This window comes from Schistocerca americana, chromosome 6 (assembly GCF_021461395.2).
Source record: "Schistocerca americana isolate TAMUIC-IGC-003095 chromosome 6, iqSchAmer2.1, whole genome shotgun sequence".
Lineage (NCBI taxonomy): Eukaryota > Metazoa > Arthropoda > Insecta > Orthoptera > Acrididae > Schistocerca > Schistocerca americana.
This window is the reverse complement of record NC_060124.1, coordinates 366,095,042-366,120,327: the sequence shown is the minus strand read 5'-3', so window position 1 is coordinate 366,120,327 and position 25,286 is coordinate 366,095,042. Positions and strand designations below refer to the sequence as shown.

The following is a 25,286-nucleotide window of genomic DNA, read 5'->3' as shown; positions in this document are numbered from 1 at the left end:
TTGAGCAGTGCCCTGCTGACATGCAGGGTCCATGGATTCATGAGGTTGTCTCCATACCCATACACATCCACCTGCTCAATACAATGTGAAACGAGACTCATCCGATCAGGCAACATGTTTACAATCATCAACAGTCCAATGTCAGCGTTGAGAGGCCCAAGCAAGGCGTAGCGCTTTGTGTCATGCTATCATCAAGGGTACGTAAATGGGCCTTTGGCTCCAAAAAGCTCATATAGATGATGTTTCATTGAATGTTTCACATGCTGATGGAAGGGTTCCATTCCTGTCACGCTGAACAATTCTTTTCAGTCGGCTTTATTTGTGACAGTTGTTTTGTTATGCCTCTCACGACTCAGCAACTCTGCTATGTGGTGAGTGGCAACTTTCCTTTTCATAATACTGTTACATTCCATCCTGGCTTTTCCACGGTTTAATATTATGAAAAGGATAGTGGCTACTCACCACATAGTGGTGATGCTGAGTCACAGATAGACACAACAAAAAGACTGTCGGCAAGTAAGCTTCTGGCCAAAAAGGCATTCATTGGAATTAGACCACCAACCCACACACACACACACACACACACACACACACACACATTCACACAGACATGACCACTATCTATGGTTGCTGAGGCCAGGCTGCAGGCAACAGCGTGTGACAGTAGAAGCTAACTGCGTGGTGGGGGTGAGGAGGAGGATGCGGCAAGGAGGGGCAGGGACAGCACCGTAGGGACAGGTTATGGTAAAGTGCTGCTTGTGAGAGCATACAGGGATGAGATGGGGAGAGAAGCTTGGTGCAGCCAGGATATTAGATGGGGAGAAGGGGGCAGCAGAAAAGGAGAGCAGTAAAAAGACTGAGTGCATTGGTGGAAGAGAGAGCTGTGTAATACTGGAGTGGGAATAGGACAATGACTAACAAGGGTTGAGACTAGGAGGGTTATGGGAATGTAGGATATATTGCAGGGAGATTCCCCAACTGCACAGTTCAAAAAAGCTAGTGCTGGTGGGAAGAATTTAGATGGCACAGGCTGTGAGCAGTCATTGAAATGAAGAATGTTGTGTTGGACAGGTGCTCAGCAACTGCATGGTCCAGCTGTTTCATGGCCACAGTTTGTCAGTGGCCATTCATGCGGACAGACAGTTTGTTGGTTGTCATGCCCATATAGAATGCAGCACAGTGGTTGCAACTTAGCTTATAGATAACATGACTGGTTTTACATGTAGCCCTGCCTTTGATAGGATAGGTGGTGCTTGTGACCAGACTAGAGTAGGTAGTGGTGAGACGATGTATGGGACAGGTCTTGCATTTAGGTTTATTACAAAGATACAAGCCATGAGACAAGAGGTTGGTAGCAGGGGTTATTTAGGAATGGATGTGGATATCGCTTATGTTCGTTGGGCAGTATCAGGTATTGTGGGTAAGGATATAGGTAGTCATGGCAACTAAAAAGGAGGCTGTAGGTTTGTAAACCGTCAAGTGTTGGGAAAAGTAGTGTTCAATAGTGGTAAGGACATGGGCATTAGGGATGTTAATGTAAAAGGAGGTGGAATCAATGGTGACGAGCACGGCATCATATGGTAAAGGTATAGGAACTGTGGAGAGTCAGGGGAGGGATAGTGAGTAGGACATTCCTCATTTCTGGGCACGACGAGAAACCTGAAACCCTGGCAGAGTATGTGATTCGGATGCTCCAGTCCTGAGTGGTACTCGAATAATAAGGGGTGGGGGTGACTGGATAGATAAGGTAGAGGACATTGTTTCTGCATAAGGCCAAGAAAGTAATTACAATCTTTGAAGGCCTCAGTGAGAATCTCGGGCAGCATGGTTTGAGGTGCCATGTCATGAATTGCACGGCCGCTCCCACAGCAGGTCCAAGTCCTCCCTCAGGAATGGTTGTATGTGTTGTTCATAGCATAATTTTGTTTGAAGTAGTGTGTAAGTCTAGGGACTGATGACCTCAGCAATTTGGTCCCTTAGGAATTCACACACATTTGAACATTTTTGAGAATATCAGTATGTTCTGAGAGGGACAGCTCATCACTAAAGATGTGATGGCCATGGGCTGGCTAGGCTGTACAGAAGGGACTTCTTGGTATAGAATGGATGGCAGCTGTCGACATGGAAGAATTGTTGGTAGTTGGTAGGTTTGATATGGGTGGAGGTAATAATGTAGGCATCTTTGAGGTGGAGGTCAACATTGAGGAAGGTGGCTCCTTAGGTTTAGGAGGACCAGGTGAAGCGAATGGGGGAGAAGGTGTTAAGGTCCTGGAGGAATGTGGATAGGCTATCCCCACTCTAAATCCAGGTCACTAAGATGTCATCAATGAATCTGAACCAGGTTAGGGTTTTGGGATTCTGGGTGGTTAGAAAGGATGCTTCTAGATGGCCCACAAATAGCTTGGCGTAGGAAGGTGCCATGCAGGTAACCATAACTGTACCCTAGATTTGTTTGTAGATGATGTCTTGAAAGGACAGGTATTGTGGGTAAGGATATAGGTAGTCATGGCAACTAAAAAGGAGGCTGTAGGTTTGTAACCCGTCAAGTGTTGGGAAAAGTAGTGTTCAATAGTGGTAAGGACATGGGCATTAGGGATGTTAATGTAAAAGGAGGTGGAATCAACGGTGACGAGCACGGCATCATATGGTAAAGGTATAGGAACTGTGGAGAGTCAGGGGAGGAAATGGTTGGGATCTTTTATGTAGGAGGCCAGGTTGTGGGTAATAGGCTGAAGAAGTTGGGTCTATGAGAGCAGAGATTCTCTCAGTGAGGGTACAGTAACTGGCTGCAATGGTGGTTAGGTTTATGGACTTTATTAAGCATGTAGAATGTAAGAGTGCGTGGAGTGACAGGCATGAGGAGGAAGATGGACTCTGGTGAGAGGTTCTGGGATGGACCAAAGGATTTGAGGGGAGACTGGAGATCCTGCTGGACTTCTGGAATGGGGTCGCTGTGGGAGTGTTTGTAGGTGGATGAATGTGACAGCTCGCAGAGTCCTTCTACCAGGTAATCCTCTAAGTTCAAAACAATAGTGGTGGAGCCTTTCATCAGCAGGTAGGATTATAAGGTCAGGATCAGTTTTAGGTGTTGGATTGTGGTTCTTTCTGTGGATGTACAGTTAGCTTGCATGTTGAGGGATTTGGGGAATGACGGTGAGGCAAGGATCTAGGTTACAAAATCCTGGAAAGTTAACAGTGGGTAACTCAAGGCACATTGGGCGTGGATCAGGATTAGTTGGAGAAGTGAACTGAGGCAGGCAGGGTCCAACATGGGTCTCTGGTTGAGTCTGATTGGTAGGGTTGGTACTGAGAAGTGTTTCCAATGTAGGGATCTGATGAAGGAAAGAATGTCTTTAATGAGTCCTGCATGACTGAATTTGGGAGTTGGACAAAGGGTGAGGCCTTTGGAAAGGATTGACACTTCTGTGGGGCTAAGGTTCCTAGAGGACTGTGTTTCAAGTCTGTTTCGGTTCTGGATTCCGTACAGTGGTGGGAGGGAGTTTTTGAGGGTGGGGTAAATGTAGTAGGTCTGCAAGGCAGCATCTGTCAGCGATGAGGTGATGTGGGGGAGGTTTGGAGGTTGTTGTAGATGTGCTGGATAGTGTTAGTCCAAGGCAGCAGAAGGAAGTGAACAGGGTGGAAAGTTTTTTGAGGTGGTGTTGTGCATGCTGCTCTAGTTCCTGGAGAGCATGAGTTTCAATGTGTGATATAGGATATAGGAATTTGGGATTGCATAGCAGGAGAATTTTATAGATGGAGAGATGGTATTGCAAGGAGGTTTGGGCCTGATTGACATGGTTTTATGTTGGTGAGGGTTAAAGCCTGGCAGACTCTGAACAGGTAGAGGTCATTGTGGAAGGACAATTTACAGCCGCAGGTGAGTAATTTGAATGTAAGGCTATTTGGGTGATTCCATGAGCCAAGCAACAATGCAGGAACAGTATGTGGGATAGGATTCTGTCTAACGATTAGGAAACTTTACTGTACTGGCACGGATGGAAGGAGTAAGGATCCATGGTGGAGGAGAAAAATGCTTAAAAATACATAAATAACATAGAAATATGTTGTTAAAAAATCTCAAAAATATGCCAAAACACATCAGTAAAACCACAAAAAGAGTGAAATGAATGAAGTATGGGGAAATTGGATGAAATCTAGGGTAGTGGGCCAATAGCAAAAGACAAAACCAACTGAAATCAACAAGAAAACACAATGAGATTGAATAAAAAATAAATAAAAAGATTGTAATATGGGTTGCAGGTCTCAAGTTGGATAAATGTGGACAAGGGGGACAGCTGATGTGACTAGATTAGGTGAAGTTAGCAAAGTGAAGTAGACAGGAGAGAGAGTGGGGAGGGGAGTGGGGAGGGTGGGAGGGGGTGGGGAGGGGTTAGTAGGATGAGATATAAGTTCGTGTTGCACAGGAAGATATGGAAAAAAACACGCGAAAAAGCCGAGGCTGACACAGGAAGAGTGATCCATTTGAAGGTCTAGAATTAATTATATCAGCGGGAGTAATGTGGGGCATGACATGCTCCACCAACAATCAGCCCAGTCTTGTAACTGGCTGTTGTGGGCAGCTGAGACAATTGACCTATAAGCAGTGTGTGCAGTGCAGTTTTTTGAAGTTGTCAAGTGAAACACATGAAAGAAGAGAAAGATGGACAGTCGCTGAGTATAGTAATGCCTTAGAAAACAGTAACAAAGGAAAACGGCACTGGATTATGGCATGGAAGAAAAGTTGTTGAAAAGAATAGCTGCTACATACCATATAGTGGAGATGCTGAGTCACAATAGGCACAAAAGAAGGACTGTCAGCAAGTAAGCTTTCAGCCAAAAAGGCCTTCATCGTAATTAGACAATACGCGCGCGCACACACACACACACACACACACACACACACACACAAGCACAGTCTCTGTCTGCCGAGACCAGACTACAAGCAGCAGTGCATGATGGCAGAAGCAAACTGTGTGGTGAGGGTAAGGAGGAGGCTGGGGTGGGGAGGGGGAGGGACAGCAGAGTAGGGGTGGAGGACAGTGAAGTACTGCTTGTGGGAGCGTACGGGGACAAGGTGGGGGAAGGTGGTGGGGCAGCTAGGTGCAGTCAGAAGGTTAGAGGATGGGCAAAGAGGGGGGGGGGGGCAGCAGAAAGAGAGAAGGAAAAAGTCTTTGGGTGTGTTGGAACAGAAGGCTGTGTAGTGCTGAAATGGGAACAGGGATGGGAATAGGTGAGTACAGGACAATGACAAACAAATGGTGAGGTGAGGAGGATTACGGGAACGAAGGATATATTGCATGGAGAGTTCCCATCTGCACAATTCACGAAAGCTGGTGTTGGTGGTAAGGATCCAAATTGTGCAAGCTGAGAAGCAGTCATTGAAATGAAGAACAGAGTGTCAGGCAGCGCACTCAGCAACTGGATGGTCCAGCTGTATCTTGGACACAGTTTGTCAGTGGCCATTCATGCGGACAGACAGCTTGTTGGTTATCACCCTCACTCAAAATGCAGCACAGTGGTTGCAGCTTAAGGTGTTGATCAGATGACTGCTTTCCAATGTAGCCCTGCTTTTGATGGGATAGGTGATGATTGCGACCAGACTGAAGTACGTGGTGGTGGGAGGATGTATGGGACAGGTCTTGAAGAGCAGTGTCTAGGAGAAAAAAAAAATTAAAAATATATTCCGTATTTTGAGAGATGGTAGTATGGATCAAAACAAGAAACAAATGTCCAGTTAACAGGCACTCTAAAAGCCATGAGTACTTGTTCATCTCTGTTACTGTGAAATACATATCTCCTATTGCAAGCCCTTTGCTATTAAGAATGATCTACAGAACCCAGTAAACAAATGACAACAAGTTATTCCATTACTGCGAAACAGCTGAAATTGTAATGTAATCTGCCTGCTATTATACAAGACCTGCATTTGTAAGGTATCATTAAAGATGTGTGGAATAATAGGCTTCCATTATGCTGGTACATGAAAGATAAAACTACAACGTAAAATCACTTCACAATCATCTAAAAACACTTACCGGTTCCATTAGAACTAATGCATGCACTGCACTTATTCATATAAATTCCAGGATGGAATAAAAATTATATGGAAAGGATAGATTGATACCCACTACACAGAAGAGGCATCGAACTGCAGACAGGCAATGAAAAAGAATACTAGAAATATTCAGCTTCTGGACTGCCTTTCATCAGATGTAGAAAACACACACACATTTCCAAAATCACAACTCACAACCAAGGGGCCACTGTCGCCTCTGGAGTGTAAGACTGTGACTGTGTTTGAGCCGAGCAGCATCCTTAGTTATGGTGGCTGGAAGTACAGAAGAGGCATGTGGTGGGGAGAGCGAAGGGTAGCAGGGAAGGGGTTTGCAAAGTTGCTAGTGCTGCCTATGGGAGAGAGCAGGCATGTGGTCAGGTGGGAACAGAAATGGAAGTAGACACTAAAATAAAATGTCCATGGATTACGTTACATTAAGCATCATAACATCTCTTGATAGATCACTGACCTTTATGCGACATTCTTCAGGTCTTGGCGGTTCAGGCTCTATTTCCTCCACCCACGGCAAATTAGTCTCTTGTTGGCGGTTGTAAGCTAGCTTCTGCTCATTTGTCCATTCTTTATGCTGAAGACGTAGATCATGGTTTATCTGAAATTAAAGAGTTTCATGGGATAATGAGTATGCATCTTGAATCTTATAATAAGCCCCAAGAAATCACCATTTTTATAACATAAAAAAACCTAATGTTAACTAGTAATGCATAAACTTTTGAGTGGAAAGAAAGTTATAACTGAGTCACAATATCATTATTGTATGGTCATAAACATCCTAAAGTTTTTCTTCTTTCAATTATGAAGAAAATCACAAACATAAGGGCAGTCACTGACAACAAAGGCTTTTACTACATTATTGACTGAGTTGTTTAAAATTAAATCACACTGCTCCGTATTCAGATAATGCCACAATGGTGCCATTTGGATTGCCCTGCTTGGCAACATGTAATTTTTTAATACAAATTTCAACAAATATATCACTGGTATGTCAACTGCTGTCGTCTGAATATTACATGCATCAAACTGGCACAAACCTTTTTAATGAAAGTATTAGTCATGATTTATAACAAGGCTGTTGATTCTTGATAGCAATGCATCAGCCAGATATTTTGTGGCAATATTTGTTAAACCTTTTAACATGTGACTTATACAGTGAATGGTGAAATGTCTGTGTAAAAATTGTGTTTGAGAAGCCATATCTTCCAAGAATGTTGCTGGTAAAGACAACATTATAACAGCAGCTATGAAAGCAACAACTGTAAGACGTAATGTCTGGCTTTACAGGTCTATAGCTCTGCTAGGAATGTAACGTTTCCAGATATTAGTAGATTATCTCAATCTTGAGAAAGAACTGGCTCACTGACAACGTAAATAATTACATAACTCTAAAAATAAAACTTTGCGTTTGAAATGTGGCTTATTATATGAGAAATAATTTGAGGTTTGTTGTGTGCAAATTACAAATATATTATCCTCCTGGCCAACAAAATAGAATTATTCAGAAGTCTAAAATTTAACACTTCATGAAAAAATGCCTCAATACAGTTTTAAAGTGTTATTTATTTTTACAACATGGTTTGGCTTTTAACATAGAAATTACAACAGAATAGAATGAAACAGTAAATTTAGATTACTTTCACTTCCTTCTGTGCTTGTTTATGGTCTGACAGTTACTATTCTTTTTATATCAAACAGTAGAAAATTTGAGCTGGAATAACAATTATATGAAATAGGATAGATTGCTGCTCATCTCATAAAGGAGGCACTGAGTGGTGGACTGGCACATTGGACAAAAAATGTTACATATAGTCAGCTATCGGACTAAGTCCCTCATCAGACACTACAAAACAAAACAAGAACACACACATTTTTATGACTGACAAAGGACTTAGCCTAATACCTAATAATACCTAGTAGTCAATCGGTTTGTTCATAAAATAACTTTTTCTGCTACCAGTCACAATTTTATTTCTGTTTATATTTTGTATGATGCATTTTCTGAAATGAGTCCTATTTCAAAGTTTGTTTTTTGTGTGTTGTGCCATATATTCATGATGATTTACTGATTTTTTTTATTGGTCCAGTTTTATCACACAGTACACTTTGTACAACTGATACTGAACAGGTCAAAGAAAAGTTGCAATAATAAATAGTATTAGCGACTAGGTGAATTAACATTAAGTATCCATTCTTACAATTTAATTTTCAAATAACTTTTTTCTTGTTACATACTCAGAAATTGTTTTACTGACTAGAAACAGTGTTTTATAAGAAATGCCTTTAGCTTAATTTTAAATATTGGATATGTAGCAATTTTTATCTCCTCTGGTATGTTACTGTGTAGTATCACACCAATGTTAATTGTGCTTCTCTGATAGGCTGTCATTCTGTGATATTTTTGGATTACATTTGATTTCTCTCTGGTACAATAGTTGTGTACATATTTGTTCTGTAGTAGTTTGCCCATTTTCAAGAGGGTATAATGCAAGAAAAACACACATGAAAATTGCAGCCATTTACAAAAAAAGCATTAGGCAACAAACAAAGAGAAAACTGTGATTGGTAGCAGAAAAAGTTATTTTATAAACAAACCCATTGTTTTGATAGTTTCAGGCTTTTACCAACCATTAATGATGCTGGATAAAATCAAATTATATAGCAATATTTTCTCAATGAGTCTGATTGCTCAACGCCTCCTCTATATGTTGAGTAACAATCTATCCTTTTCATACTGTTGTTAATATACCCTATTTCATTTTTTTTAAATGATGGTTTTGGATTTTCACTTACCAGAGCACAACAGTAATTGATCTGTTGCCCTTGATATGTTGCCACTGTCAACTATCTGATGACACCACACACAGTCAAACTAATGTCAAAATTCTTCTACAACTTCTGGTCTCATTTTGATACAAACTCCTGAATCCATTATGATCTGCACTAAACTTCAAGTTCAAATTCCCACTTTGTACCTATTTCTCAACAAGCAAAAATCAAATCATACAGGTCATCCTTCCATTGTTGGTTTCAATACTCACCCATTGAGTAAATTTCTACTGTAGTTGACTATTCACTATAACTGTACACAATCTGCAGCCTTTAAGAAGGATGATAACTATTTTATTCACCATCCACGAGAACTCCCAGCAAACTGGCTCATTTTTTAAATATTACAGTTTTCAGCCCAAAAATAGTAAAATATATCTTTTCAGTATAAGGACAGCCTAGAATATCACACACTATCTACCAACACACCTGTTAATTTTGCCTATTTTTTTACAACTCAATTTTTTTTCCTATCACTGTATGTCAGTATGACTACCAATGAGCTGTCATTTTAGATTAGATGTATTTTTTGTTCCACAGATTTGTATTGAGGACATTCTCAACGATGTGGAACATACCACAAAACAAGAATATATGAACCATATTTATTTTTTAAAAAGGCATGCTAATTTTACTACCACCGAGCCTAAGGAAAATGGTCCTCATGAATGAGGAATTAGCTAAAAAGTTGAAACATATTTTCATTTAAGAGGTAATGTGTCAAAACAAATGACCACAAGTAGCGATGGCCAAAGTACCAAATATCCTGTGGAAATTAACAAAAGAGACAATGAGCATGTGGTTTACTCCACATGTCATCAGTATCCAACTCCCCAACGTCAGTGGTTCCACGGTGCAGACATGGAACACAGTGGTAGTGGTGGTGTTGAGAGAGAGAGAGAGAGAGAGAGAGAGAGAGAGAGAGAGAGTACATTTTGCTTTATTTCCCATTTGAACTTACACCTTCATTTTCCTTAAAGTCTCGTTTTTTTCTGACTATTCACCAGCAGACAATCCTCACTTGACAAGATTTTTAAGGATTGGTACATAGCATTGGCTTGTAATGGAGTCCAATACTTAATATATTTATAAGGAAACTATAAACTAACAAAAAGATAAACTGGCTGGCCACTGATTACCTTTGGATATGACACTGCCAATAATAGTAGAAAAACTATCCTAGCTCTCGGAACTGCAAGTTTCCCCCTCTAGGAGGAAAGATGGATACTTTGTAAAAGGTTAGAAAGAAGGAACAGATCTCTCAAACCTGAGTTTGAGAGGGATCCATCCAGTTTGAGTAGAGAGAGACAAGAATTATACAAAGATATTAAGACAGAACAAAATTATCTACCTTTGCAGCAGCAACAGACTGGCAGACGTGTGCAAAATGTGGCATATATATTAACTTCTGAAATCTTAAGTTTTTTCAGTCGGCAAAACAGAGGAAAAAGTTAGAGTGCACCTGTTACGATGAAAAGACTCTGAAAGTTAATAGTAGCTGTCAGTCAAACGAAAGATGGGGAAGGATGAGAAGGAACGAAAAATAAATTGTCATCAGATTTCAATATGTACAGCAAATGACAATTTCACACCTTGAACTAATACCCTCTGCTTTTAAGCCCCAGACTCATAAATCTCTTACATTACCTTTGACAAGAAGCTTTCCTCTGCCGGTTCGGCATAACCCTCCTCTATTAAGTTCTTGTTCACACTGCTCTTCGTTTTCAGGCCATTATAATGTTTAAAAAGCTCAACAGAAATCACCCCGTGAACAACAGAGTAGATCTGTGAATGGAGAAAGAAGGGAAAAAATAACAAAATTTACATACCTAGTACATTTCAAACAAAGAAAAGGAAATTACCTTAAAGAACAGCCTTTCAGCATATTTAGCAGAAATTTTCATAAATCATTTGATGAAACAATTATGTTCATTAAATAAACTACTCGTTCAAACACAGAACACTATTACAGATATCTGGATAATAAAATTATACAGTTTAATATAGTAATGAAGCACTAAATCAGAAATGTGGCCCCCTCAATGAATTTCAGAAAAATATACAGTTCACAACAAAACTTAAAAAATAAAAATAATAAACCATAACCTCTTCAGTTCTGTTCATAAGAACAGAGAATGGCAACAACACTTCAAACTTTTGGTTGGTTTGTGGGGGTTGAAGGGACCATACCACAAAGGTCACCAGTCCGTTCAACATTTTTCAGAGAGGAATAGGCTCTATGTCATCCCGCATCAATAAATTAGAAGCTTTTAGGAATACATGCCACGCAGTGTTAAGAATGCCTCTGTCAGAACAAGTACTTGCAGGTTAAATAAGTATCATTACATACTTTGCCATAAAACTATTCAACAACTTAAAACTACTAGTAGAATGGTAAAAACACTTAAATTAGTGAATGAAGTAGGGTTTTAAGTTTAAAACCCAAACTCACTTGATAAAAGGGTGTGGAGGAACCAGAACGTTTTACAATTAATAAGTATTAAAATTTGGCAACTGGTTACAAAGTATCTGCTTAGGAATAGTTCCATTATACAGTTCATGTAAACATAGTTGTGTCAAAGAATTACATGACAGAAATTTCGAGTCATATCATGTGGAAGAGCAATGTTCTTAAGGAAGTTTTAACATGTTGCTTGGGTACGCTCCTTGGCATACCTTGATAAATTTTAGTTTTTCTCTTACTCACAAACTATTCACAACAAACAGAAAATGGGAATAGGCAACTACTTACCTATATCTGAAAAGTGTTTGGTAAATAGACATATATTACAAATCTCTGGACTAATGCATGTGACTACACACCATATATAATTGCCTATTCACATTTTTGTTTGTTGTTTCCCCCCCTGAAATTTCCATACTAGTTACGCTTCATAATGATATATAAAGGAAAATTCTCTTGAGAAAACTATAAAATTATTGGAGAGAATTGCTGGTCAGTTTGCAGGTGAAGTTTCAGTATTGCTGATTGGCTTGTATCAAAATATGCAACATTATCTCAGCTTTCAGAAATAATGGTTCCGAGAGTTAGAACAGTGTACACTATATGAAGCACCGAAATTTTAGTTCCTCTTTCTTTCCCTCCAGCCGTCTAACCAGAACCACTGGCTCTGAAAGCTTTCACATTTCCATACATTTGTGTATGTCTTCTCCTTGTGCCATTTGGTGAGTAGATTTTTTTTCTCTATCCAAGTGTATCATATTTTCAAAAATTGATTACTTCCACTGATATATCAAATCCACTGTTTTTTGTTATTCTAGTGCAATTATTAATGTAATAAGATGATGCAAAAGTGTTAACTGGCTACAACTGACACTCTAATGGAAAATTAACAATTAAATATTTGGTAGGAAGCATTTATTATGCTAATTTTCAAACACTGATTTATAGCTTGCAAATGCTGCTAACAACCCAACTGCTGAAAATTTCATTCTCGACTGAACATGATTTGTATTATATTTTATCATACTTGAATGCAAGACACGTTTCATGTCTTGTATTATTCACAGGCTGGCTGTTATTTTTCTTCTGAATTTTGACTACAAAAAGGACATATACTACTGCAAGTCTTAACATATTCCTGTGAATTGACAAGTTGGAATACTTTTGTAGTTGTTCACAATGAGTTTCCCACAAAAAACCTATGCAAAATTTTCAGCTTGCATGTATCTATCTAAACAATTAGCATAAAATTATTTCTAAAGAATATGCATACAAATACTCAACCTAAAAACAGAAAAGTTTTGTTTAAAGATCATACCTCAGCTGTAAATATTTTTCCTTCTGTAAGCTCCCTGAATGCTTCATGGGCTTCATCTGACCAAACTCCTCGGGGATTTTTCAGAATAGATGGTTTTATTTCAGACAACACAAACTCACATGCAAGTGGCAGGATTGTATGCACACCATCTTCCATGTTTTTCTCAGAGAAATTCCTCAGGTCACTTAATGTCACAAATTCTGTATTTCCATAATCAATGAAAAACACCTAAAATGAAGTCAGCATAAGACAATATTTATAACAGTTATTCAAGGGATACAATTTTCTTTTTAATACATCATAGAAGAAATTCCAAAAAGTTAAGAATAGCATAAGAAGATTGGAATATAAATAATTTGTGAACTACAGGTGCTCAATAGTAATTTCTTCTTGTCAGAAATAATTAGCAATTGTATTGGTTAATTAAATGTGAAGTTAGTACATGAAAAAATTAATAACATGTGAGGTGCTACCAAAACTGTACATGGCACAGCCAAGAATTTACAAGACTTCCAACTCTGTACTGAGCTGAGGCTTTTGTTGGGTTATTTTACAGTGAGTGATTCCACTTGGTAACCTAAGAAGGGCTCACCAGACGGTACTGAGATGGTGCTAACCTCACCCATCTTGGTGAAAAGAAATGTTTAAGCCTTAGGCCACTTTCACTGGCCTCAGAAAAATAGGGAAAACTGTGTATTAAATTTTGGGAATGTAAGGGAAAGACAGATTGCTACTTACCGTAAAGAGGACTTGGTTAAGTTGCAGGCAGGCACAATTAAAATACTTACACATTAGCTTTTGGTCCAACCTTTCTCATAAAAAAGAAACACACACACACACACACACACACACACACACACAGAGAGAGAGAGAGAGAGAGAGAGAGAGAGAGAGAGAGAGAGAGAGAGAGAGAGATTCATTCATACAAGCAAGCACAACTCATGCTCACTTGACCATCATCTCCAGCAGCTTGGACCAGAATCCTGGTATTCTGGTCCAAGCTGCCGGGGATGACGGTTATGTGTGCGTGAGTTGTGAGTTATGCTTGGGTGTGCATGTGCGTGTGCGTGGCTTGTGTGTGTGCGTGTTTGTCTTTCTTTTTCTGATGAAGGCTGTGGCAAAAAGCTAATGTGTCAGTGTCTTTTAGTTGTGCCTGTCTGCAACTTAATGTGTCATCTTTATGGTAAATATCGAACTATTTTTTCCTTACATTCTCAAGATCCCTTATAGTTTTGAAACTCCAACCTTGAGTTTCCATTGTTATATTAATTTTTGAATAGTTCTCTGGTATTCAGGTGGGTGACATCTAAGAAGTGTGATATTTTGGCAAGCTGACTTCTTGCCATCTTCAGGCATTCCTGATGTCTGAGTGATATATGCCGGGACCACTGTTACACTGTGGCCAGACCTAGATGCAAATTGCTGCTGGCATGGTGACAATGCTTCTTCATCCTATTCAGCTGACAGGAGTGGAACTCCATGTAGACTGCCACTGTGCTCTTGTGATACTCAAGGCTGGGTTCCAGGCCTTGCTTAATTGAAAACTGCTGTCCTTATTTACGGTCCACCAAGCTGTCAGAGCTCTAGACAGTGCGGAAAACAAAGTTAAAAAAATTGGAAAAGTATGTGTGTAACTGCACAGAAGCACAGAACAAAGTATTGTGTCAATATTACAACATTAACAACACAGGGTGAAAGAGGTACAAGGAGCTAAAACAATAGAGCATATCAGTGTGGCTGGTTGACTGCAAAAACAAAAAAAGGAGGAGCCAGCCCCTTTGCAACACACTAAAACCTTCAGCCTACAAGTTTAGGCCAGAGTCCAGACACATCAAAAAACTTTGAAACCTTAGTCACACTAATCTCATCATCAGCTAAAATACAGGGCATATTCCCACTGATATTTGCTTCTGCCCTTGCATCATAGTACAAAACACACCATGTTAAAATATGGTGGATAGAGATGTGCATGCTACAAGCATCACAAAACATAGGATCCTCTTGTCGGAGGAGAGCAGTGCCCAATTCTAAGAGTCGTGAGGGTCACTTCGTTCTGCCTAAGCAACTGGCAGGAGAAATGCCATGTACAGGTTGTTGACTTTACCAACTGCAGCTTATTGGCCATTACCGCCCAACCATTGTACTGTATGCACTTCCCGTGTAGCACTTCCTGTGAAGCACAGAAACGACAGCCTGCAAGGGAATAGGACACTGTGCCACACCCTGTCCTCTGCAGACCTCCTTGGCAGCCCGATCGGCCTGTTCATTTCCCCATATCCCTACATGACGTGGCACCCTGCAGAATGATACCTGCTTACCCTGGCATCGGAGCAAGTACAGTTGGTCATACATCAGTCAGACCAACTCCTCAGTTGGGTACAGGTCCTGTAACGATTGTCAGGTACTAGTGGAATCGGAGCAAATCAAAACCGTTTGCCCTTAATACAATGCATCTGTTGCAGTGCCTTCTGGATTGTGTGGAGCTCTGCTGAGAAAACAGTATACTTGTCAGGAAGGCCAATATTGGAACATGACAGAGCAGCCAAGGGAATCCCCTTTTTTTGGAGCCATCAGAGCACACCACTGTGAAACTGTGAGGCATACGTACAATGTTAAAAAAAGGAGACAGAAGTGTAAAATCTGACATACGATCTTTCTTAAAATTCGTCAATCTAAAATATGTCTGGACCTCTGGCGAAGACAAGATGGAACTCTGCTCCAAATGCAATGTAAAACATGAATACCAGCCACACCCATTTCTAGAAAGCAATCGTGTGCAGGATACCAAACAGCCTTTCCAGTGGAGGCTGAACAGTGGCATGGAATGTGGGAGTGCATGGTGTGGACAGTGTTTTATAAGCCTGGCGCACCATAAGTAGCCATCACCTGATGTGAAGTGGCAGTTCACCAGCCTCGGCACAAAGGCTTGGTTTGGGGCTTGTTCTGAATGCCCCAGTGGCCAACCAAATCCCTTCTTTAAAATACTTTAAAGCCTTAAGTGAGCTGTTTTTCAGAGCCTTAAAATGTGGTATCCATGTAAGCTTAGAGTCCAACATGAGGCCCAGAAACCTCACTGAGTCTTTAAAAGGAAGGAAAGTGTCCCTCATCCTCAATTCAGGAAAGAGAGTAGTTAAAAAGAACACATACAGACTTCTTGGTGTAATACTTAAAACCACTCTTCCACACCCATTCATCCGAATGTCAAATAGTTACTTGCAACTGACGTGCTGTCGTTGTGAGGCTTGAAGAAGAGCAAAACATAGAGAAGTCATTCACTAACAAACAACACTGGACAGGACTTTTCACTACGGACATAATGTTATTAATAGCTATGACAAAGACAGTCATATTTATAACGCTACCTTGAGGGACACCGTTCCCCTACCAAAGTGATCAGACAGGATGTCATTGACTCGGTATCTAACATATCGTAACGAGAGGAAGGACTGATTAAAAATGAGAAGACAACCATGAAAACCCCACTCGAGACACTGCTCCAGGATAAGATGCCACCAAGTAGTATCGTATGCCTTCTCAATGTAAAAAAATAAACCCAGAAGGTGATGCTGGCATAGGAATGCCTTTTATATAGTCATCTCCAGGAGGGTCAGGTTATCAAAGGTGGAGCGATACTTCCTCAACCCACACTGAAAGCAACTAAGGAGGTCTCTTTATTCTAAGATCTGGACAAGGTGGCAGTAGACCATCTACTCCAAGGTCTTTCCCACAGAGCTAGTGAGGGCAACACTGTGGTAACTACTCGGGGATGTATGGTCTTTCCCAGGTTTTAAAAGAGGAATTAAAATTGCCTCACAACACAAGTCGGAAAAGCAACCCAACACCCAAATGGCACTAAAAAGTGTGAGGAGGATATCTTTGCTTCACCTTGTGAGGTGCTGCAACATACTATAATGGATTCTGTCGTGACCAGAGGATGTGCCACGAGCCACAGACAATGCAGAATTCAGCTCCCACATGGAAAATGGGCAGGTGTTATCTTCACCACTGGTGGACCAGATGTCCAAACTACACCTCTCAGCATCCACTCTATGGCATTTGAAACCTGGACTCTGACTTGCAGTAACTGTGGCAAACTAGGCCGGCATAGTCCAGGCAATCACCCATGGGTTGGTTTGAGGAGTGCTGTTCCACATTACAACAGCCCCGGCATTGGCACAAAGTTCAAACTGGGCCAACTGGCTAAAAAGTGTCCAGTCTGCTCTACTGAGCACCCATCACAGTGGTTTTTCTTTCCGGTTTCCACTCCATCTGGCAGATGAATCCAGATTGGGAAGTGATCACTTCATGCAAGTCAACCACTTCCCATTGAGCATTGTGAGCAAGAGCTGGAGAGCAAAGTGACAGATCAATGGCAGAGAACGACCCAGTTGCTGTGCAGAAATAAATGCTCTGTACCGTATTTAGAAAGTATGGGCATGATGACATGATAAGCCTCAAAATTGCTCTATCCCTGTAGCAAGTAGTTGCAGAGCCCCAAAGCACATTGTGTGTATCAAAATCACTATGTGTGTGTGTGTGTGTGTGTGTGTGTGTGTGTGTGTAATAAGGTCAGTTAGGGCCTCTTCATCGAGCACATCATGTGGGGGCAAGTAAAGGGAACATATTGTCTATGGACGAGGCACACGTGCACTGATACAGCAACTGCTTGTAAAGTCGTCATAAGTGAGAGGGGCGAGCAGTGGTAGTCGGTACTGACAAAAATACCTATGCCTGCTCTACCTCTCTCTCCACTCAGGTCGACTTTTCTGTGTAGGATATAGCCTTGTAGCTCAGGGGCATGCAATTGATGGAAATTAGTCTCCTGGAGGTGCAGACACAATGGCCTACCCTGAGATAAGAGACGGAGTTCATCCAAGGCATTCTGAACCCTTGTAAGTTCCAGTGGAGGATGGAAGTCACTTCATCGATGTGGTTTTAATTTACCCCTATCTTTGCACCAAGGAGGTGAAGCACATGTACAGTGAGGGGGAGTGGAGGGGCTGCCTGGATTCTAGGTATCTAACTCCATGATGTCCTCCTTATCAGTCAGACTTGAAAAAATGATGTCTGATGAAGCTCGGGACAGCTTTTGACCCGAACACTGTGAGCCTTTCCTTGCAGCCTGTACCTTCAAGGATGAGGGGAAAGGGGATGTTGAAAGGCACTCTGCTTTTCTTGTTCCTTCTGGATGCTACTGCAGAACTGTTGTTGGTCTTTCCTGGTGCAGCTGCCTGGATTGCTTTGTCCTTAATCTTTTTTCCTTGGCATGTACAAGTTCAAGTACGGGTGCTTGTGGTGGATACAGGCACACTAGACACCGTGTGCGTTGAAGTGCCTGCCTTGGGAATAGGTTTCTGCACCATGGAATACTACAAGGTGGCAAAGACAGGGGGTTTCGTCACCATATATTCTTTTTTGTCTTCCGCATAGGCAATACACTTGGTCAATTTTTTTTTTCCTGTATTTTCCGTTCCTCAGCAAAAACAGGGCGGTCTTGGCTCCAGACTGGGTGGTTCCCAGAGCAATTGATTCAGATCGCTGGAGGCGGACAGTCAGTCCCAACATCATGAGAAGCTTTTCCGCACTTCCCGCAGATTGCTTCATAGGGTGTATACGTGGACAAGTAAAAAAAATTTCCGGGGTTTTTCCCGGATTTCCCGGTTAAAAACACACTTTCTCCCAGGTGAAAATATACTTTTTCCGTGTTAAGTGACAGTTTACTGTTCCTCGGCACTGTAAAACTCGTCAATCCTTTGAATATTTATGGTTTTATATACCGACGTAGAATTTCCCCGAGCTTTAGAAAACGAAACTTAGGGGAAAAACACGTTTTGAAAGACCTTTGACGTGCAGCAACATGTACGCTGCATATTTCCGTATTACGAAGGTATAAGTTTGAATTCCACCATACACCGCATGCCACTTTCCGAAGCACTGAAATCGAGATTGCGATGCACTTTTGTAAGCCAGTCATAGCTCATGTCACGTGATCTCGCCAGCTGATGACAGCACAGGACACGTGATGTAGTCAGCCAATAGCAAGATCACTCACAAGTAGCGCAAAAACACAAATAAGGAAACTTAATGGTTTAAACTAATATAAATAGCATTCGCATATAATACTGGTCTCGAAGATTAATAAGGTGGAAGAGAAGGTAAGCTTCCACATATAATATTGATCTTTTTTGCACGTGTTACACTTTAAGATACATCACACAAGTTTGGCAGCAAAATTCTTCTAAATGGTCGTCCTCAAAGAGTGGATTTTTAAATGAGAGTCAAACGCTTTGTGATTTAAGAAATTCATCGTACATTCTCGCACATAGTTCATCTTGAAAATGAAATTTGGTTTGAATGTAACGCTTTTCAAACCACCATTAGCAATATTTTCCTGTGACCTGTTAGAAATAGGTTCATTTCATCAGTTGGAAGAGAGCGTCAGATAACAGGCATCACTGCGCTTGTGCGACTACGATGATGCAGGAAGCCTCCATGTTCGTACATATAAAACATTAAAAGATCTTGCATTATGTCATAAAAGAAACTTGAAGCGCATCGGGATTTCGTGAACCGTACTAAAATGCATAATTCGGTTTGAAATGCACATTCGTATGTAAATTTTCTTGGGGTACCAGTACTGTATCATCTAATGTTTGGTTCTTTATTATGGCATAACGCCATACGTGCACTTGAAATGCAGCGGACAGTTGAAACTAGCTAATCGTGTGAAATTAAACACTTCGTTTCAAGTAAATTGACTGCCTCAGCAGAAAAGATTAATGAAAGCCAAATCTCTTTAGCAAACCGACAAAAATAACTTCATTGTTCTGCAAGGTGATTAATGCTCGACTGTCAGGAAAGTAGAAATAAAATCTAAAACTAATAACATATTTTAGTCTTCCGTAATTATGCGAATGTATTTTAATTCATTTGATAGCTTCCGGCTGCAAAAATCCGTTTGTTATCATTTAACATGAGAGCAATAAACGAAGAGGAAACAACAAAATCACTGAACGTAAACACGTCACATGGAGACGACCCATCTCCCCACCTCAACTCGGACTGCTCTGGGCATCAGCCCCAGATTTACTATATTTCTGAACCGGGGCGATATTAAATAGTGGCGCCCAGCCACACTTCTGTAACCAGAAGCGAGAGAAGGTACTACTCATATGTGACTCAACTGCGCAAGCGCAAGAGCCCGCCTGCAACTGCTCAAACGATTCTAATTTAAACAGTTGTCACGTCACGATTGGAGGCATATTTGTTGTTATGAAGTATTGCATAGTCTTCCTAAAGCCTTTGACACACTTTGCTGTTGGCAGACGCTTGTATGTCACTGTGTTTTGTTGTATACGGCGCATTTCCTTTGCAACTTGAGTTTTATTTGCATCCCCCCCCCCCTCGTTCATGTTTTGTTGCCGCAGTATTAACTGCAGTAGCCGGATACAGTAACATCCTTTGTTAAGAGTATTGGTTCTTACCAGTCAAAATCACAAAAATTTAACTGAAAACTAAAACAATGAAAAATTCCCGGAATTGTAAACAATTCCAGGGCTTTTCCCGGTTTTCTCCCGGATGAAAAAATTCTCGAATTTTTCCCAGATCTCCCGGTTGTCCCGGGTCGTATACACCCTGGCTTCACCCCCACAACTCATGGTTGTATGGCCGAAACACTGGCATTTATACACTGCACAGGGTTAGAATGTAAGGCTGAACATTAAGTGAATGGAACCCCGCCATAATATGTTCAGGCAGTGTCAGAGAACTGAATGTGACAATGAAAGTGGCTGTCTTTTCAGTTTCTCCATTATTCCTTTGCTTTTGTTTGTCCACATCGACTATCCCCTGGGATTCCCATTCTTGCTTCAGTTCTGCTAAGTCCATGTCCACTATATTTTGGCATGTGACAACACCCTTAATGGAACTGAGAGAGGTGTGCATCTCTACAATGATATTCTATTCACCCAGTTTCTGAGATTTCTGAAGAAGTTCCACCCGCTTTGACTTGTTAGTTTCTACCAACAATGAGACATTACACAGTCATTTTCTAGATTTTAAGGTGCCAGCAAGGCCTTCCAAAACCTTATGGATATATAAGGGCAACACTTTTTCAAATGTCCCCACGTTCACCAGAAACACATTAATATTCATGACTCCATCAGCCATGTTACTGAAGTCCAAAGTGTTCTTACTATCGGGAGACTAGCCTCTCTCATTCTCTTGGATGAATGGGTGTGAACACTCGCGGGCAGTATATCCTTCCCACTGGGAGGAGAGGGAAATGATTTTGAGGGTTCCATCTCAGTCCCACGAGCAGCTAGGGAAACAAAAGGGTCCACTCAGAGAGAGCCTCATGTGCCTGAGTAAGCCTTATACGACTAAGGTTCCCCAGAGGTTGCCTCCTGACAACTGTTCCACCTTAATGGCCATGCACCCCATCTGCGCACAGTACACCTTGTGATTGACAATTTTTTTTAAACAGTGGTTTCACCATCCTTGTGATCCAGGTGGTCAAGCCAAGATCTCCGTTCCACCACTGTGCCACACGATGGTCGCTGAAGAATGTCTAGAGCTTATGGTGACAGGGCTGGCTTCACTTACCAGTCCCCAGCTCAGGAACCTCAGGGTCACCAAGCTCGTACTCAGCAAACGAATGCCGATCCCCCCGAGGGCATCAGAGCTCTACAGTTTCTTGAGAAAACAATGCCAGAAGGTGTTGGAGTGTTGCAAAAACTTGGTGCTGTGACAGTTCATGTCCATGGAAGATGTAGTGCTCTGCCACAACAGACTTTGTCGGCTGAACAATGTGTGTGTGATGTTTATGCTCAGTGCACCTCACCTGTATTGTCCGGGTAGTCTGGCCTACATGCATTTCCCCACACTGCAATGGATGCTGCAGACTCCCAGTTTGCCGAGTATTACATAGCCTTGAGTGATCCTAAAAGGTTATTTTGATTCGTCAGCAGAACACACACTTGACATTGTATTTCCAGAATATTCATCACAATTTTGCCGATGTCTTCCCAATGCAACTGATTTATCTTTGCCTTCAGCACATTATGGTTTTGGCTTCTTTTGTTTTAAGGCCTGTTGTACCTGGCAGTTGCTGTAACTGTTCATATGAAACACAACCTGTAAGTGCTGCAGTTTATCTGCTGGACTGTCACAGTATGACATTTCATGTGCTCTCTGCACTAGGCTGCTTAGGACACCTTCGGGTTCGAAGGGGCATGACAGCTGGAGGCCTGCAAGTACAAATCTATATGTGTCAGTTTATGGTAGATGCTGTATCCTATTGTGCTGTCTGGTCTTCATTTGATAAGCACGTCCCGAAATGGAAGTTCATGGTTTTCCTCTATGTCCATTGTGAATTTGATATTCTGGTGCAGCAAATTTAGGTGTTGCAGAAAGTTTTGTAGGTGATGTCATCCATGTGACCACAATACGAATGAGTTGTTGACTGTCAACAATTCACAATTCACATTGAAAAAAGTAGGAGGGCTTGTAGACTGCCAACTCCAGGGCTGCTTCTTCAATGGCTCCATGATCATATTAGCTATGACTGGTGATGGTGCCAGCCCATCGTTTATCTGTCTGTCTGTTCATAATAATTTCCATCGAACAGAAAGCAGGTTGACGTAAACACAGATTGAAACAGCTTTGTTAGCGATGGCTCAAACTTTTCTCCTACGAGGGAGTCTCTTAGAGGCAACTTGTGAAGAGAGATACCAAGCTGATGTTACATGACATTGGCACATTGACAGAGCACTGTGTCATCTGATGAATCCCGTACCTCCGTCATGTTGATGGGAGGGCGTGAATCCGATGTCTTCCAGGAGAACAACTGCGGGATGGAGACAAGCTGGTTGCAGCTTCATTATGCTTCGGGAAACATTCACGCGGGAATTCATGAGCCAGTGGAGCTCATGCAAGCACCATGTCAACCAAGAAGAATCGCACAAAGTTTGGAGGCCACATATACCTCTTCATGATGATGATGTTTCCCAATGACAGTGTCATTTTTCAACAAGATAATGCGCCATGTCACAAGGAGAGGACAGTGATGGAGTGGTTCGAGGAACACAGTGGTGAGTGCCAATTGATGTGCTGGCCCTCCAGCTCACCAGATATGAACCAATTGAACACATTTCTGAATCATTATCAACTGCATTTCGAACTCATTCACAAGGACCCCTTGAGTGCAAGGTCGCAAAAGCCCAATGATGTTCACAACATCGCCATCCCACATATTGTCTAACACGCAACCACAATTTTGGGTGCTAATGGCAACAGGGGGTGGGACTGGAGACATACAATGGTGAGCATAGTGTGAGGCTACAGAGCACAATTGAACTGCTTATTGATATGTAACTCACAACAGTGATACAAAGCGGAGCAATGGCAATGCTAAACAAGGCAAATATCGCATTGTATCGACAACAACAGTTGTTGAAGTTGATGTTTCATCACAAAGCAATTTCATGTAGTTCACCATTCTTGACAGACAGGTAGCTACTAACCCCATCTCCAGAAAAATGTATTAAAGGACAATCATTGTCCAAGTAGTGAGAAAGGAGTGGCAGATGAAATATCAGCATCTCTGCAAGATGAATCAGTGGAATGTATGGTGTAGTATACATTCAACTGTGCGGACAATGTACACGAGGAGTATAATGACGACAATATGTGCTTAACAAGTGAAAGTAACAATATTAGAGAAGGAAAGTTGCTACTCACCATATAGCGGAGATGCCGAGTCATGATAGGCACAACAAAAAGATTCACACAATTATATCTTTCAGCCATTAAGGCCTTTGTCAACAATACACACACACACACACACACACACACACACACACACACACACACACACACACACGTCTGCAGTAAGTGATATTGAAACAGGTATCAAACCATGTAATTCATCATCCTTGACAGACAGGTAACTACTAATCCCATCTCCAGCAAAAGTTAGTAAAGGACAACACTGTCCAAGCAGTGGGTACCAAACACAATTGCGTACATGGAAGATCCTCCATAGCAAAGTAAAAAACTAATTATCAACAGATTTTGAATAAGTCCACAGCAATATGACTGTGTAGTGCATAAAAAAACTACAGATATGTAAGGGAAGAAAAGGTGCACTTGATACAAAAACTGGTGTTTGACATTTCAAGGATACTTGATACAATTTACAGGGTGTACCAATAGTGACGAACTACATTATGCACATCAAACTGCACATGGCACAGATTACAGTAACTTCAAGGAAAGCAGTGGATGGCTGCAGAACTTCAAGCAGTGCTACAGAATTGGAAGATGTAAGATAAAGAAATTTCAAATAAAGTGTCAACTTGACAATGCACAGCAAACTGTGGAATTGGCCAAAAAATCTGTAGATGAGCTAAACAAACTTATCCCACTGTTCAGTAAAGATCCCCCCCCCCCCCCCCCCCCAACTCCGACCATCTGCGTTTTGAAAATGAAGTGCATATGAAAGGAACCCTGAAAATTAAGGTACCAAGACAGTTGTATCAAGACCAACAAACATCAATGCCTCAACAGATTCGTATACAATTATGCCAATTGTAATTCCAGATGGTTAATTGGCTGGAAAGTTATTTATTGCACTGTGTGAAGTTGGAGGTGATCTATCCGCTAAGAAAAGAAGTTAAAAGCAACTACATGTTAAAACCAATTGATGGAAGGAAAGAGAGCTAAAAACAAGGTCTACCTCTTGGAGAAAGGTCCACAAAATACACCTTAGAAACAGTAGAGGTACTGAACCAATGATTAAATGTTTGTCGTCATACTGCTACGACGGATAAAAAGTAAAACACGGTCGACAGCCCACGTGTCATTTGTTAAAACGGCTGATAACTCAGACGGCAAACATACGCTAGAATGTAGTGGATAAAAAAAAGGGGCATTTGGCCAGCAAATGCAAACCATCAAAGGTTGATGGCAATGAGCACAAAGTGGTGGGGATCACCATTTAACAAATGTCAGTGGCGACTAAGACAGTGCCCAATATGCAACCCAGCCAGAAGGATCTCCTCACGACAAGAAAGCTGAGAGGAGGTTGGCCAAGCTGTTGGGAGCTTGTTCCCGTGAAGAGAAAACCAGTGGTGATGCCAAAGTGATGCCACCTGCTGACAGACGGCAACACAGAGATCATCCGAAGGAATGGAAGAGCTAGCAGGGCAAGGCAGGAGGACTGCAGCCTTGGCAGCAGTGTCAGCAGCCTCATTTCCCATCAGGCCAACATGATCAGGAACCCACAGGAATACCACAATGCCTCCTTCAACAGCGAGCAAGTGAAAGCTTTCTTGGACCTGCTGCACTAGGGATGGACTGTGTATAGCATACAAAGGCTCTGAAGGACACAGAGAGAATCGGAGCATATGACACAATTAAAAAGCCTATGTCTTCGGATGTACTGGGTGGCTGATAGAAGGCAAAGGGCTCTGCTGTAAATATTGACCAGTGTTCTAGAGGCCAATACCAAAAATTTGGTGCCAATGATGAAGGCACACACAATGCCACTGTTAGTCTCCAATCCATCAGTGGACACGTAGGTTCTATTGCTAAATTGCTTGCGAAGG

General features: G+C 41.4%; 1 protein-coding gene across 5 annotated transcripts in view; it reads right to left on the bottom strand.

Annotated features, from left to right (window-relative positions):
• Positions 1 to 25,286, bottom strand: part of LOC124619536 (probable ATP-dependent RNA helicase spindle-E) — a 265,425-nt gene that overhangs the window by 74,649 nt on the left and 165,490 nt on the right. For all 5 annotated transcript variants that reach the window (XM_047146000.1, XM_047145997.1, XM_047146002.1 and 2 more), the window contains exons 18-20: positions 12,679 to 12,906; positions 10,544 to 10,681; positions 6,525 to 6,665 (exon numbers count right to left, since the gene is read on the bottom strand). In XM_047146000.1, the coding sequence (XP_047001956.1) occupies positions 6,525 to 6,665; positions 10,544 to 10,681; positions 12,679 to 12,906 (507 nt within the window). The remainder of the gene's footprint in view (positions 1 to 6,524; positions 6,666 to 10,543; positions 10,682 to 12,678; positions 12,907 to 25,286) is intronic.